The sequence below is a fragment of the Microplitis mediator genome, chromosome 11 (genome assembly GCF_029852145.1).
Source record: "Microplitis mediator isolate UGA2020A chromosome 11, iyMicMedi2.1, whole genome shotgun sequence".
Lineage (NCBI taxonomy): Eukaryota > Metazoa > Arthropoda > Insecta > Hymenoptera > Braconidae > Microplitis > Microplitis mediator.
This window is the reverse complement of record NC_079979.1, coordinates 16,910,691-16,924,842: the sequence shown is the minus strand read 5'-3', so window position 1 is coordinate 16,924,842 and position 14,152 is coordinate 16,910,691. Positions and strand designations below refer to the sequence as shown.

At 30.5% G+C, this 14,152-nt stretch overlaps 1 protein-coding gene across 6 annotated transcripts in view; it reads right to left on the bottom strand.

The window, feature by feature from the left end:
• Positions 1 to 1,147: 1,147 nt before the first annotated feature.
• LOC130677069 (tyrosine-protein kinase Btk29A) overlaps positions 1,148 to 14,152 on the bottom strand; it is a 50,720-nt gene continuing 37,715 nt past the window's right edge. For 5 of the 6 annotated variants that reach the window (XM_057483646.1, XM_057483645.1, XM_057483647.1 and 2 more), the window contains 10 exons: positions 7,697 to 7,758; positions 7,381 to 7,464; positions 7,116 to 7,180; positions 6,919 to 6,984; positions 6,368 to 6,496; positions 5,867 to 6,060; positions 5,624 to 5,795; positions 4,820 to 4,988; positions 4,356 to 4,727; positions 1,148 to 4,245 (listed from right to left, as the gene is read on the bottom strand). In XM_057483646.1, coding sequence (XP_057339629.1) covers positions 4,144 to 4,245; positions 4,356 to 4,727; positions 4,820 to 4,988; positions 5,624 to 5,795; positions 5,867 to 6,060; positions 6,368 to 6,496; positions 6,919 to 6,984; positions 7,116 to 7,180; positions 7,381 to 7,464; positions 7,697 to 7,758 — 1,415 coding nt within the window. In that variant the 3' untranslated portion in view covers positions 1,148 to 4,143. Of the gene's footprint in view, positions 4,246 to 4,355; positions 4,728 to 4,819; positions 4,989 to 5,623; positions 5,796 to 5,866; positions 6,061 to 6,367; positions 6,497 to 6,918; positions 6,985 to 7,115; positions 7,181 to 7,380; positions 7,465 to 7,696; positions 7,759 to 8,195; positions 8,451 to 14,152 lie in introns of those variants that run through there. The other variant, XM_057483651.1, reaches the window with a different exon arrangement.

Here is a 14,152-nt window from a genome sequence, read left to right as displayed (position 1 = left end):
ATTTGTTAGTTTAAGATGTTTCAAGAAGCCTCTCCAAAAATCAGCTCGATAAAAAATTTTCAAGAGGTTGCTCATGAATTTTGAAAACATCGAAAATGATTGGAATTCAGATTTTTTGTTTCTGAATTTTTTCTTCCTCGTGGCAGCAATATTTTATATCTGTAAAATTATGACTGTGCTGAAAATTTCTGCCCAATATTTAAATATTTAAACGGCGCTCAAGAATTTTGAATATTAACTGATAATATGTAACTAATACTTTGAATTAGTTTTTGTATTTTTTTATAACTCAATTACTGTCATTTCACTTAAATGTAACTTTTGCATAACCGAAAATATACAGGACAGTCTTAAACAATAAAATTGGGTAAGTTTTGAATAAGTAAAAAAACCTAAAAATTGAATTAAAAAATAAAAAAGTATGTAAATAATTTATTATTTCTATTTCTCGGGTTGTCTTTTTATTCATTATGATACAAATTGATGGTAAAAAAATTGAGAAGGTTTATTATTAATATTCAAGGGTCGCTCGAAAACATCCAAGAGACAGTACTCGGAAACATTCAAAATTCTTGAGCGACATTTAAATATTTTAATTTTGAGCTGAAATTTTCAGGGTAGTCATGATTTCATAAATATAAACTATAGCTGCCACGAGAAAGTAGAAATTTAGAACAAAAAAATCCTGATTTCGATCATTTTTGATATTTTCAAAACTCGTGAGCGACCTCTTGAAAATTTTTTATCGAGCTGATTTTTGGAGAGGCGTCTTAAAACATCAAACCAACAAATTTCCATTAGACACTTGAAAAAAAAAATAGTCGGTTTTTTTTGGGCCACCCTAATGTGTATATTTGAAAATTTTTTTTTTTGTAATTGATCTGATGAAAAAAAAAAATTAAACTGAAGTTAGCAGACGTTTAATAAATTTTGAATTTTTTTTAGACGATAAACTAAAAAAAAAAATATTTGAAAAAATTGCACCTGTAGTTTTTTAAATTTTCTGTATGTGCATATTTTTATTTTTTGTTTTTTTGTAATTAATTTGTTGAAAAAAAAATCCAAAAATTTTGAATTGCCTGCTAACTTCAGGATCATTACGTAATAGTAAATTATAGTCGCTGATAAATATTAAAAGTCATGGGAATAATTGTTAAATTCTTATGCTTTATTGATTTTTTTTTTTAAATCTAGACATTATGTTGAGATTCATATCATCACATAATAAAAGTACATAACAATACAATTATACAGCCAATAAACTATTACAATCTAGTGTGTCTAGAAAATGCATGATGAAAATAATACTTCTGGAAGTATTACAATAATATTAATATGTATAATATTTATATATATCTATTGGATTACAATAATAATTTTTAGGACACATACGCGAGAGAGATATGCAAAGGGAAGAAAATAACGGAGCGATCATCTGGAATATCCAGTGACCCGCATCCTTAATGACGACTAGTTTTCTTATTTTATTTATCATCTTCTTTTAAATGTTGAGAGTTCACATATGTGTATATTGTCTTTACAAGGTCCGTGTTACATTCGCTCAACAAAAAGTTTTTGTGTACTGTTGAAAATGCAAAATTATTTTTTCTTTTATTAAAAACTTACATATTTATTTACTATTTTATTTATTAGCTCGTAACTTGACGTAAAGATCAACAAATAAACATATTAATATATGTAAATATTTAATTTAATTGTTAATAAAATTTATGTAAATGTTCTAAAATGGAACAATATAAAAAACAATCTGCCGTCTGTACCAAGTACGGTCAGGAAGATAAAGAAATTGTCATACTTAAGTATTAAATACAATAGTATTTTTAAATATTTTTTGCAGACTGAACATCACACACTGAATCGTCAAAATAATAATAATTATAATTTCATTATCATCTTAATCATAAATGCTCTTTAAGTTAAAAATATTTTTACAGAACATACAAAAAAGCATCGATGCATTTTAATTTATTTATAAAAATTATAAAAAAAGAAAAATATATATATATATATATAATAACTGAAAGAATTAAGATTATACACAAAAAAATAATTTCTTGGCGCGAGAAAAATTTTTTACTATGAAATGAAAACAGAAATTTTTTTTAAGGGAAAGGGGTCTGAGAAACAAAAAAAGAGGAGATTTTTGTGATTTTTTTTTTCAGAGTAGCTTCGTTATTAAAATTTTTAAAATTTGGAACATTATTAAGCATCACTCCAAGAATATTCTGAGAAATTTTCATAGAAAAATATTGAAAAATAAGCCAGTGGTAGTGGGGAGAGACGTCACCTAAAAAAAAAGTCTCTATGCCATAGGCAGGATAACTCATGATTGCCTCATCTGAAATCAAAAAACCAAAAAGATTTCTTTAGTACATAAGTTTATCATAGATTTGAACGAAGGATTTTTTTTTCAATAACTACTTATTTTTTAATTAAACAAAAGGAGCAATTTTTGGGAAAAATCAGAGTTCTTTAATTGTACCTCTACCAAAAATTCAAAAGTGAATATTTTGTTTATTCCTTCGTTCAAATCCAAAATAAACTTATGTATTAAAGAAATCTTTTTGGTTTTTTTATTTCAGATGAGGCAGTCATGAGTTATCCTGCCTACGGCATAGACTTTTTTTGAGCTGACGTCTCTCCCCACTGCCACTGGCTTATTTTTCAATATTTTTTTACGAAAATTTAGCAGAACATTCTTGGAATGTTGCTCAATAATGTCACAAATTTTAAGAATTTTAATAACGACGTTACTCTGAAAAAAAAAATCACAAAAATCTGCTCTTTTTTTTATCTCAGACCCCTTTCGTCCCAATAAAATTTCCGTCTAATTCATAATAAAAAAAATTTCTTACTGCAAGTAAAAATTTTCTTGACGAGTGAAAATTTTTCGCACCAAGAAATAATTTTTTTCAGTGTACGTTCGTCTCGGATTTTTTTATTAATACTAAGTTTACACATGAGTATTTACAATGCGGGTTTTTAAATTATTTTTCCATCCTCATTAAGGCAAAAATCTAAATTTACCTGTAATCTATTATTGCGTACGTTATTTAAGTATTTTTTTTTTTACGTTATTGATTATTACGTGACGTTGTTTGTTTTAAATTTATTATTACGAAGAATAATGAAATTCTAATAAAAATAATAATTGCTATTGATATTTAATTTTACAATGCGACTTAATTTTTTTTCGTTGTCGAAATATTTATCATTTAAAAAAAAATTTATTTTGATTTTTTATCTCACAAATTTAATAATTTCAAGTATTAATTATTCTGTAAAAAAATTAAATCACGATAAAAAAATAATGGACGAAGTCGCAATTTGTCATGATAAATTTTTTTCTTTATCAACATTTATTTTTTCGTTGCTCAATTTTTAAACCCAGAAACGTGATAAATATTATCTCTCAGTATGACATATTACATAACGTAACTGATAAATTATTTAATAATAAATTAGTCATTACTAATTGCAGTTACTTAATTTTACAAGATATGTTTCTCCGCGTGTAAAAAAATAAATGCGATAAAATATTTATTTCAATGGAGAATTAATAAAATGAGTCACGAGAGAATAAACGATAGTAATAAAAATAATAATAATAATGATAATAATAATAGTAGTAATAGTTATAATGATAATTATAATGATAATGAGTAATAAATTTAGTCTATCGACAAACATAAATCATTGACCTTTAGTGGCACGAATAGCATTACAAATTTCGATCCAAGGATGCCCATACATGCTACAAATTTCGCAAACATTTGATGTACTACTCGAGGACGGCTGACTAGCCACCTGACCACCAGTTGTTCTGTTTGGTGATGATGTACTTTCATCTCTCTTAGTTTTACTTAATGTCGTTGCTGTTATTGTTGTTGTTGTTGTTGTTGCTGTTGTAGACAATGAGGATGACAAATGAAGAAAATCAATGGAGGTTGGCAGCGAAGCGGGCTCACGTATTTTGCGCGGTGTAGGAAGCGTTGCTGAGTTGTACGATGAACTTATTGACGGCACGATAGAAGGCGATCGTCCTGGAGACGGTGATTTTGGTGTGACAATCGTGCAGTTTGTTGGAGACAAAGAGAGGCGCAGACACCGCAGAAGGTTGAGTCAATCATTAACTAAACCCTGATTAACGTTGATCAGTTGTTCTTTCAAAACGCGAAATGACGGTCGTACTTCTGGACAATGAGCCCAACATTTCCTCATTACCTGGAAAATATCAAGTTTTGTTTTTTTAAATACTGTCTTGTAGTGGAGTTTTAATTTAAAACTCGTTAGTTAATGTCTTGATTTATTTTTAATTAAAGTTTCACGTGTACCTCATAAACTTCTTTGACGCATGCTTTTGGTTTTTCAAGTATAAGACCACGTTGAACTCTATCTACAACTTCCGCGTTCTTCAAACGCCCGTAAGGCATTTTACCGCAAGTAAAAACTTCCCACATAAGTACACCATAAGCCCATACATCTGACTTTGAACTGAACCGCGTGTAATTAAGGACTTCTGGTGGTGCCCATTTTATTGGAAACTTGGTACCACCGCTGCTGGTGTATTGATCATCCAGAACATACCTCGCTAACCCAAAATCAGCAACTTTTACTACGTTCTCAGATCCAACAAGACAATTACGCGCAGCGAGATCCCTGTGGATATAATTACGCCTTTCAAGATACGCCATTCCTCTGCAGACCTTTGTGATGAAAAATAATAACGTTATTTATTTATTAACGAGCATTTGAATTTTATTAGTATAACAACAACAACAACAATAGCAATAGTTACCTGTATACAAATGTCAAGAAGGTAACCGACATTAGTGGATAAGGAGGCTTCATGTCGACGGAGGTAGTTGAGAAGAGATCCATGACGCATGTACTCAGTAACAATATATATCGGTCTGTCTTTACTACAAACTCCATACAGTTGGACTAGATTTGTGTGTTGTAATTTTCTGTTAAAAAAAGTATCAATCAATAAATTGTTGGAATAATTTTAGGTCAATTTTAATTAATACCCCCCACTTTTTTTAAATTTTCGGGGACTGACTGTCATGGCGGCAGTAAAATTTTAATAATTAATTAATTAGAAAAGGATGTCGCCCAGATTTTAAAAAATTACTTACAATTTCTATCAAGTCAAACAAAATTTGGCAATTAATTAGCCCGCGAAATTTTAAATTTCTAATTACAAGACATGAAGATTTTTGTTTCTCCTAATTGATGTCAACTGTAAGTAATTTTTTTAAAAATCTCCATCGGGAAAAATGTCCTTCTTTTAATTAATGACGTCATAGCAGTCAAGACATTGAATGTTTTAAAAAATTGGGTGGCACTTCCCCTTAAATAACGTGATCCTGAAGTCAACAGACAACTAAAAATTTTCGGATTTTTTTTCAACAAATCAATTACGAAAAAATAAAAAATGAAAATATGTACATATAGAAAATTAAACAAACTATAGGTGCAATTTTTTTAAATATTTTTTTTTTTATAATTTATCATTTAAAAAAAAATCTAAAAATTACTAGACGTCGGCTAACTTCAGTATCATTAAATAACATCAATAATAAATAATTGGGTAACATACGTCATGACTTTTGCTTCCTCAATAAAATCATCTTCGGACATAGTACCCTCTTTCATCATTTTAACAGCAACATCAATAGACCCACGCCATTTTCCCCGTCTTACTACGCCAAACTGTCCGGAGCCAAGTTCTTCCAACAAATGCAACTCCGTCGGATCGATTTCCCACTTGTCTTTACAGATAAATATAATTTATTAGTGACATTATTATTATTATTATTAAATAATTACTAGCAAAGCTTACCATGACTTAACCCAGCAGTAGGTGGTACAGGTCGATCACAAGGACTCGTTTTTAAGCGACTTGCCAGCCCGCCGCTATTGTGCCGGTGGTAATTTACTAAATCGGGAATAGAGCCGCAGCAGTGCTTTTCCGACAGGTAAAATTCGCCTCGGGTGTTCTGCTTTATGTGGTAGTGCTTAACGTGAGGATGGGGTCTATATAAAAATATATAATAGTTAAAATGATAAATTGAAACAAATAATCTTTCGACTGGTCGTTTATTCTTTCAAGTGCCGAGTTTTTTAGCTCTTGTGTGCACTACTGACAACTTGTCGTAAAACATGATAAATATTTTACAGCAACTGCAGTAGACCTACAGCAATAAATGGCAAGTTGCTTGAAAACTAATGTCGAGCTTTTTTTAAATAAATTTTAAAAGAACAGAAGAGCAAGTAAGAGAGACGATTAAAAAAATAGTAATGATAATAATAATAAAAATACAAGTGTCACGAATGTACTCACACTTTAGTATAGAGCGAGAGAGTATACAAGCCCTTGGTAGATGAATTGCGAACGACGAAACAGCCCTCTTTGTCCTCTTGCTTGAGGAGAGACTCGGCTCGTTGCCGCGACATATCGCCTACGTACCATCTGGATAAATCCCAACAGATTAATTTTTTATACATCAGGAAATTAATACCTAATGCTAAAACACTGACACAGCCGTACTTTTATTCATCTTTTCATAAGTTTTTTTTTTAAACGCGAAAAATAGTTTCTGTGAGATCAATCAGCAAAGCAATCGCTCGCCAGCTAGTCAGTGATCACGTCGGGTATCGGCTTTATCAATGATGCCGTTCTCAGTGAAAAAATATTTTTAAAATGACGTTTGATAGCTCTGGAGTTTTTTAATTAATCGCAATACAGAACAATACACAATTGGATCAATTATCCGATCGTGTTGAAGAGCAATACGATCTTTGTGATGGGAGAATTAATATAAAAAAAATGTACTAATAATAATAATAATAATAAAAAGACTCTGGCAAACAAAGCATTCGATAAGTACTCACTCATATTTCTGAAGACCCAAGAGTTCTTTTTCTTTGACATAATTGCTGGGAATATAACCGATGGATCTGAAAATTATAATAATTATTATACTGAGTGCCGGCAAGTTTTATTTCAAATTTATTCAGACCGAAACGGGTGCAGATTAGCCGAGATTGCGAATAAGAAAAGGAAAGATGATAAAAAAAGTTGTTCTTACCCCTGCTCATCCTTGACCTTCCACCAGTGCTCCTGTGAGTCATCTAGCACCTCGTACTCGGCTCCCTGAAAAATTAACACTCATCAAGCAATGGCGCTTTTTACACTAGAGTTTACTCTACCCTAGTGCCTCTATTGTTTCATACTCTACGTTATATACATTATTATTTTTTTTTCTTCATGTCTCTGTCACTTTAACCATTTGCTGTGCAGTATGACCCGCATATAAAACTATCTTCCGGTACAGTACTGAGTACTTTATTTACCTTTTCCAATGACAAATCTCCTCCCTCAATTGCACGAAATGGATACAGAGCCACCACAACTTTGGTCCTCAGCATCAGTTTTTCCTGTTAATAAAATATATATATTATTATTATCATCATTTAAATTATATAAATTTTTTTAATTAAACATCATATTTTTCAGGTAAATATTCCCGGCTTTGATATTTTATACCGGGATAATTAAAAGTAAGCACTGCAAAGGAAGATGGATATATAAACTTTTAACTTGCCAGTAGGTAAATATATATAAATATAAATATATATACGTACATAATTATTTAAAAATAATATTTACCTTCGCTTTTGAGGAAGGAGTTCCGGGCGCTCCACCCGGCATTATCGGCGTCGATGGTGTACCTGAAACAATAAATTTAAATTTTTTTAAATCCATCAGTTTTTATTCCCGTGGCTGTCAGTTTTTAAAAATTACACAGTACTTCCTAATAATAGAAGGGTAACTTTGTATGAAAGGTAAAAGAATAGGAAGTGGAAGTGGTGAAAAAAAAAAAAAAAAAATGCCAAGAGCTGATGGCGAATGCGACGGAAAGACGCGCGCGGTTGAAAGGCGTTGTCATTGTTGCCGTTGTAGCGGATCGTCTACAGGGAATAAACAGCGTTATCGATAATAACAACAATATAATCGCAAAAAATAACCGGTAAATATCGTCGAGTAGGAAGTAAGACAATGAGCTGATAATTATATTGATTTCAAATATATTTAATATCCATTAACAATTTTCCTAGTCTAGGTACTACTTGATAAGTAATTTAAAAATATCACATATAAAACTTACAACTTATTTATTTGTGCTAGGACATTTTTCACATGGGATTAATTTCACAGTCAGCAAATATTTAAGTTACAATGATAATAACTTTGGCAAGTACTTTTTGGCAAAGAGAATACATTGATATGCGTGGATAAAATGATCGAGACGCGTGCAGGCGTATCCTCTGCAGAACTACCGGCGTCGTCAGGCGTTGTATCAAGTGCGGGTGGTGGCGCACGAGAGTGCACAGCAGCGTCGGGACAGTACGTTGGTACTAGTCTCCACCCTGTCTAGACAAAATCAATGGGACCTCAGCCACCCGCAGCAGCCGCACTGGCCCTCTCTCGAGTTTGTCTTTCTCTATCTCTCATTCAGCCTTTACACTTGTTTACTTGCAACTGCTTCCCTTAGGCACCCAGTGTATCGTCTCTCTGGACCACTAAATGCCTTTGAACCCTTCACCCATGTTCGCCCACAACTTGACGTTCATGTCCATGCTCACGAATACTCGTGTCTTCTCTTTGCTTTACATCCACTTCCGTGTTTAGTTCATTGCATGTTAATTTTAATCATCTGACTCATCAATTTATCAATCGACATCCGGATTTGTTAAGCAAATATATTTACTCAGGTATTTTATATCGAGATAATGCTAATTGTCTATTAAAAGTCATAGCGCCTTAGATAATGGCTTACATGTAGTATAGATGTATACAGATATACATATGAATGGACAGAAATAGCTATTGGTTTGCTACAAGAGATAAGGAAACCAATTGGTTGACTGGTTTGGTGGTTATATGTCTCTAGATTGGTTATCAGTAGCGACCATCAGACCTCTCCTGTGTTAATACATACTGTGTTCATGGGATTACGGGTAATTAGTCGCAATAGGTGCAAAGATATATACAGTATATAGTATAAGCTAAAACAAGGTTTCAAGCATGAGGCTAAACCGCATCATACAACCCGGTTGTTTAGCTCACCAACGTTCGTACATCGATTTTAGACCTGGTCAATCTATACTACTAACAGCATCTCTTTCAATTAATCTACTCCATCATTTAGTATTCAAATATGACGGCCACTACTTTATTTAATAAGGACTCGACTTCCAGAGATAGATTCTTAGGTGGAGATTTTGGAAAATAATTTATTTTATTCTAATACGTGGTGTAAAAATTTTTTGGGTGAAAGCCTCTTAGGATTTTACACCGTCGGTGGTGTTAATTGACGGTGAGAAAGATCAAGCGGTGTACTTTTAACATTTTCTATGTATTTTCTTAGACGGTGATAGCTACTAGATTTTCTATAGATTTTCAAATTTGTGTTACATATTTTACAATTTGATAATTTTTAACTACAAATTATATTATCAGAGAATGTTTGAGGTGATAACACCAAACGGTGTGAAAGGAAATACTCATACCGTGTTAAAAGTACTGCTTGATATGTCCCACCAAGAAAATTTCGCGCCGTTAATTCATTGAATTGACGGTGTAATGCCGGGGATCATTTTCACACCAAAAATGTTACGGTCTAGTGCCAAAGTAATCGAGAATTTTAAGTAAAGAACTTATACACTTACACCATTGCTGGTGTGAATGTTCGAATTCACACCAAAAATTGACAGTATAGTGTCAAAGTAATCGAGAGTTTTAAATAAAGAACTTATAAACTTACACCATTGCTGGTGTGAATGTTCGAATTCACACCAACAATTTAACAGTGTAGTGTCAAAGTAATCGAGAGTTTCAAATAAAGAACTTATACACTTACACCATTGCTGGTGTGAATGTTCTAATTTACACCAAAAATTTGACAGTGTCTTGTCAAAGTAATCGAGAGTTTTAAATAAAGAACTTGTACAATTACACCATTGCTGGTGTGAATGTTCTAATTTACACCAAAAATTTGACAGTGTCTTGTCAAAGTAATCGAGAGTTTTAAATAAAGAACGTATTAACTTACACCATTGCTGGTGTGAATGTTCTAATTGACACGGTCCAAAATTTAATATCGTGCCTCGTGTAACTTTCACACCAGTGTTGAAAATTTTAAAACCAAATAATTCACACCATTGCGGTCTCATTTTTTTAGTTTTACAGATATTTGGTGTAATTTTCCCAGCAAAATTTTAACACCACTTCATTTACACTACATTGAGTCCAAAAATTTTTTGCAAAGATACGGAGTATTAACTTCAGTTGTCTGTCTGTATGTGTGTGTGTGTGTGTGTCTGTTGCAACTAGACTATTGATTATAGTTGTAAGCCGATTAAATATATAGTCAGGAAAATTACTGAATGATATAAGACGATTAACTTTTCTGATATTTATAAAGTGAATCAGGAAGTTACTTTTTTTTGCATTGTATAATAAAAACTTGAGATTTATGGAAAAGTATAAGTCTTGGGGAAAAAGTAAAAAAAAAGGTTTTATTATGAAGCTTAGGTACTTGATTATATTTTAAAATTTAACTCATAAATAAAATAAAAAAGTCGTAGTAATAATTTATAAAGTTTAAAAAAAAAATATGTCAATGAAAATGATGATAAGAAAAATGTCAAAATAGTTTTATACGAAATGAAATCCTGCGAAATAAAGTCCTTGAAGGATATAGAGGTATATCGCAAATCGAAATTCAGCTTAAAAGTTTTTGACGATAAAAGTTTGTTGGAAATTAAACTTATGTGTATTTTGTTACGAAAAACTATAAACTGTGCCAACTATATACTGGATTTAAATAAAAAATATAACAAAGTTAATTTTATAAATTTAATTGGATTATTATTTTTTAATTATTATATGGAATTGTATTTATGCAACAGTTTGGAAATATTAAATATTTAAACCAGGTGATTTAATAATGAATATGCTCGTGTCCCAATGAATTCCCATGCGCTCAGCGAATTAATTAAACTAAACGTATGATGCCGGTAGCCGCACCAAAATGAGGTTTTCGATGGATACTAAATCGATTGTTCTCACAAAAGCTCCACGCTATTGTCCGCTATATTTATTTTCAATAATTTCTGTAAATTATTATTAATTGCGGCTGTTATCTCAAAAAAATTAAATACTAATTAAAGAAAATTCAAAACTGTTATTAGTGGAATTGAATAAAAGAAGCCGATGTATTGTTGGAAATCTCGATAAGAAGTTTTAAATAATTTCAGTCTAGTTATTAATAAAAACACCTGGAGTAAGATTTGAAAAACGAAACAATTATTTTAATTAAATAACAAATAACAAACTAGTTACGAGTGTTCTAGCAGAACTCATACGTTAGCATCGAAATTATGTTATAATTTGTAAATTTAGGTTTTGAACTGTTGAACTGCACATAACTCGTGCCCTGAGGTGATTAACACAGTGGTTATTTTGAAATTGGAGTAAACGTTTATTCAAGCTTTCCTCCCCTTTTCGACCCTTAAAACGATTGGATGGCTATGGACCAATCAGGAAAAAGATAATCTAAGGTAGAGAGAATAAAAGGTTTCCACGTTTGAGACTCCTGTTTCCATGCCAGTAATTTAATATAAATGTGACTGAGTATTGGTACTTTAGATAATAATTTTAAATTTAAAGTTAGCGAAGGGGTTAATAAAACAGTGGGGCTAAATGGGACACCATTTTTAAGACAAACAAAAGTTTGTTTTGTTAAAAAATGCTTAATTACTCTTATGTTTGTAGAGAAGAAAAAAGCGAATTAATTAGCCCGGACAGGGCGCGAAATTCAAAATTTTCATTTAAAGAAATTTTATGAAACTTTCGCGGGGAAATTATTCTTGTTTGAAATCCTGGTTTCATAGTAAAGCCGGATATGATCCTTATTAATTTTACTATGGGCACAGTAATTTTTGCTGATGGGCAACATGGTCCGGCTTTACTATGACACCAAAAGATCTCGAACGAGATTAATTTCTACGCGTACCCCATCTTTTTCTACAAACTGTAACTAACCACAAAAAAAAAGTTATCTTGAGTCTCAAAAATATTTTGGAAGACAAACGTTCTCGGGAACCAAGTCAAGATTTTTTTGAATCAAGAATATTTACTTTTAGCGAATTTTTTTTTAACGAAAAAAAATTTTCTTGTCTTAAAAATGGAGTCTCATTATGCCCTGCCGCCTACTAATCACGGGTTAGTACAATTATATTTATGTAGATTAAAGTGTTTTAATTATTATCCAAATTAAGCGCAATTAGAAGTGACTTTACGAAATTTTGGAAATTTTTAAAACGACATATATTTTTATGGTTGTCATTATTTTGATTGGAAATCATCTGTAATATATAGGTGACTGTCTAGAGTTCAAAAAAATTTGATTATAAAATTATTTTTCGGAAAGGGATATTTAAAAAAATAATTAATCTATTTTGGACTGTAACCAAAAAATAATAAATAATTTTCACTCTATGAATATTTTCCATAATTTAGGAGATTGAAATTAGCGAATTATTATACATGATGATTTTGAAAACTGCAAAGGACGAATTTTATATACATATTCATTAAAATAATTAACAACAGTAACGCGGATATAAAATTTCAATGATGAAATAAACGTAATTATAAAAGCACGCTCATGGCATATTTTATAAAATTAACATTTAAATTTATTTCAATACATAATTGCAATTAAATCTCAAGCTTTAGCAATTATGATGAAAAATATATTTTCAATAAAAAAACAAATTTAAATTTAATGGAAAGCATTAAACATATGATAATTATGATTTACAATTCAAGATAATATAAAATTATCAGAGAATTGTAAATAATTTTTATCAAGAGACATAAAATGTTTGAGAAATAAATAAATTACACTGTCACATTTTGACAGGATAACAAGAAGCAAAAACTTCCTCTGTTATTCTTGTTTTATACTATTGTCTATTTCCTGGACTACTATGACTTATATTAGCATGCAAATTAACTTCCTTGATACTCTTATACTTTAAAATACTTTACCACAATTCGCAATTATATATTTTATTTGATCAACTTTATATCCGTTACCTTTTCCTACCAAACCGAATAAAAATAATTTGAAATGTAAATTTATCAAGAAAAAACAATAAATTATATATATATATATACGTAGTAATGTAACGTACAGTAAATTTTTGATAATTTCTCTGGACAATTGTCCGAATTGACATCAATTAACCACTGGTCATTTTTTGAATCTAATAATTAGTTCCCGCGTTAAATTTAATGCTGCCCAGAAAATTTTTGAATAAAAAATTGACGAAAAGATTACAGAAACCTTTTTGACGTCAATTGACGGCCAATTGACATCCAATTCGTGATCTGACCGAACATGAAAATGACGATTTTGTTTTACTACATATATTTTTTTTTTATTTATTGGATTTATATGCCAAGGCTTAAAGGTAGATGGCAAAAATATAAAATTTATATACATTTTCACATAGAGTACTATATATACTGAACATATAATTAATATTAGTGAGATTTGACAAGCTATCGGGTACTATCAATTTCTAGATTTATAAAGAATTCAAATGCTTTATTTTTAAAACTTTCAAGAAAATGGGCCCGAATCAAAATATTAAACGTAAATTGAACAGTCTTAACGTTTTAAATGTGAATTGAACGTTTTTAACGTTTCGAATGTAAATTGAACGATTTTTTTGTATTTTGGTTCGTAAAAAATTAGTAATTTCATGAGTTATGATTTTAGTTTAATGATAACATTAATTAATTTATTCGATATTTGTAATCACAATTTTTATAACCTTGATATCATAATATATGAAAAGATATAATAGTGTTAAATAGAAGTATGAAACTGAAAAAATTTTTTTTTTCAAAATACAAATTTTATATTTAAGAGCCAGAAAGGCGGAGGACAAAATTTTAGAGAATTGGCGTGATTATAATCCAGGAGTCCGAAATCGATAAAAAAAATTTTTTGGTATGCTCATGTTTTCTTATTGTAAGTCTAAATAG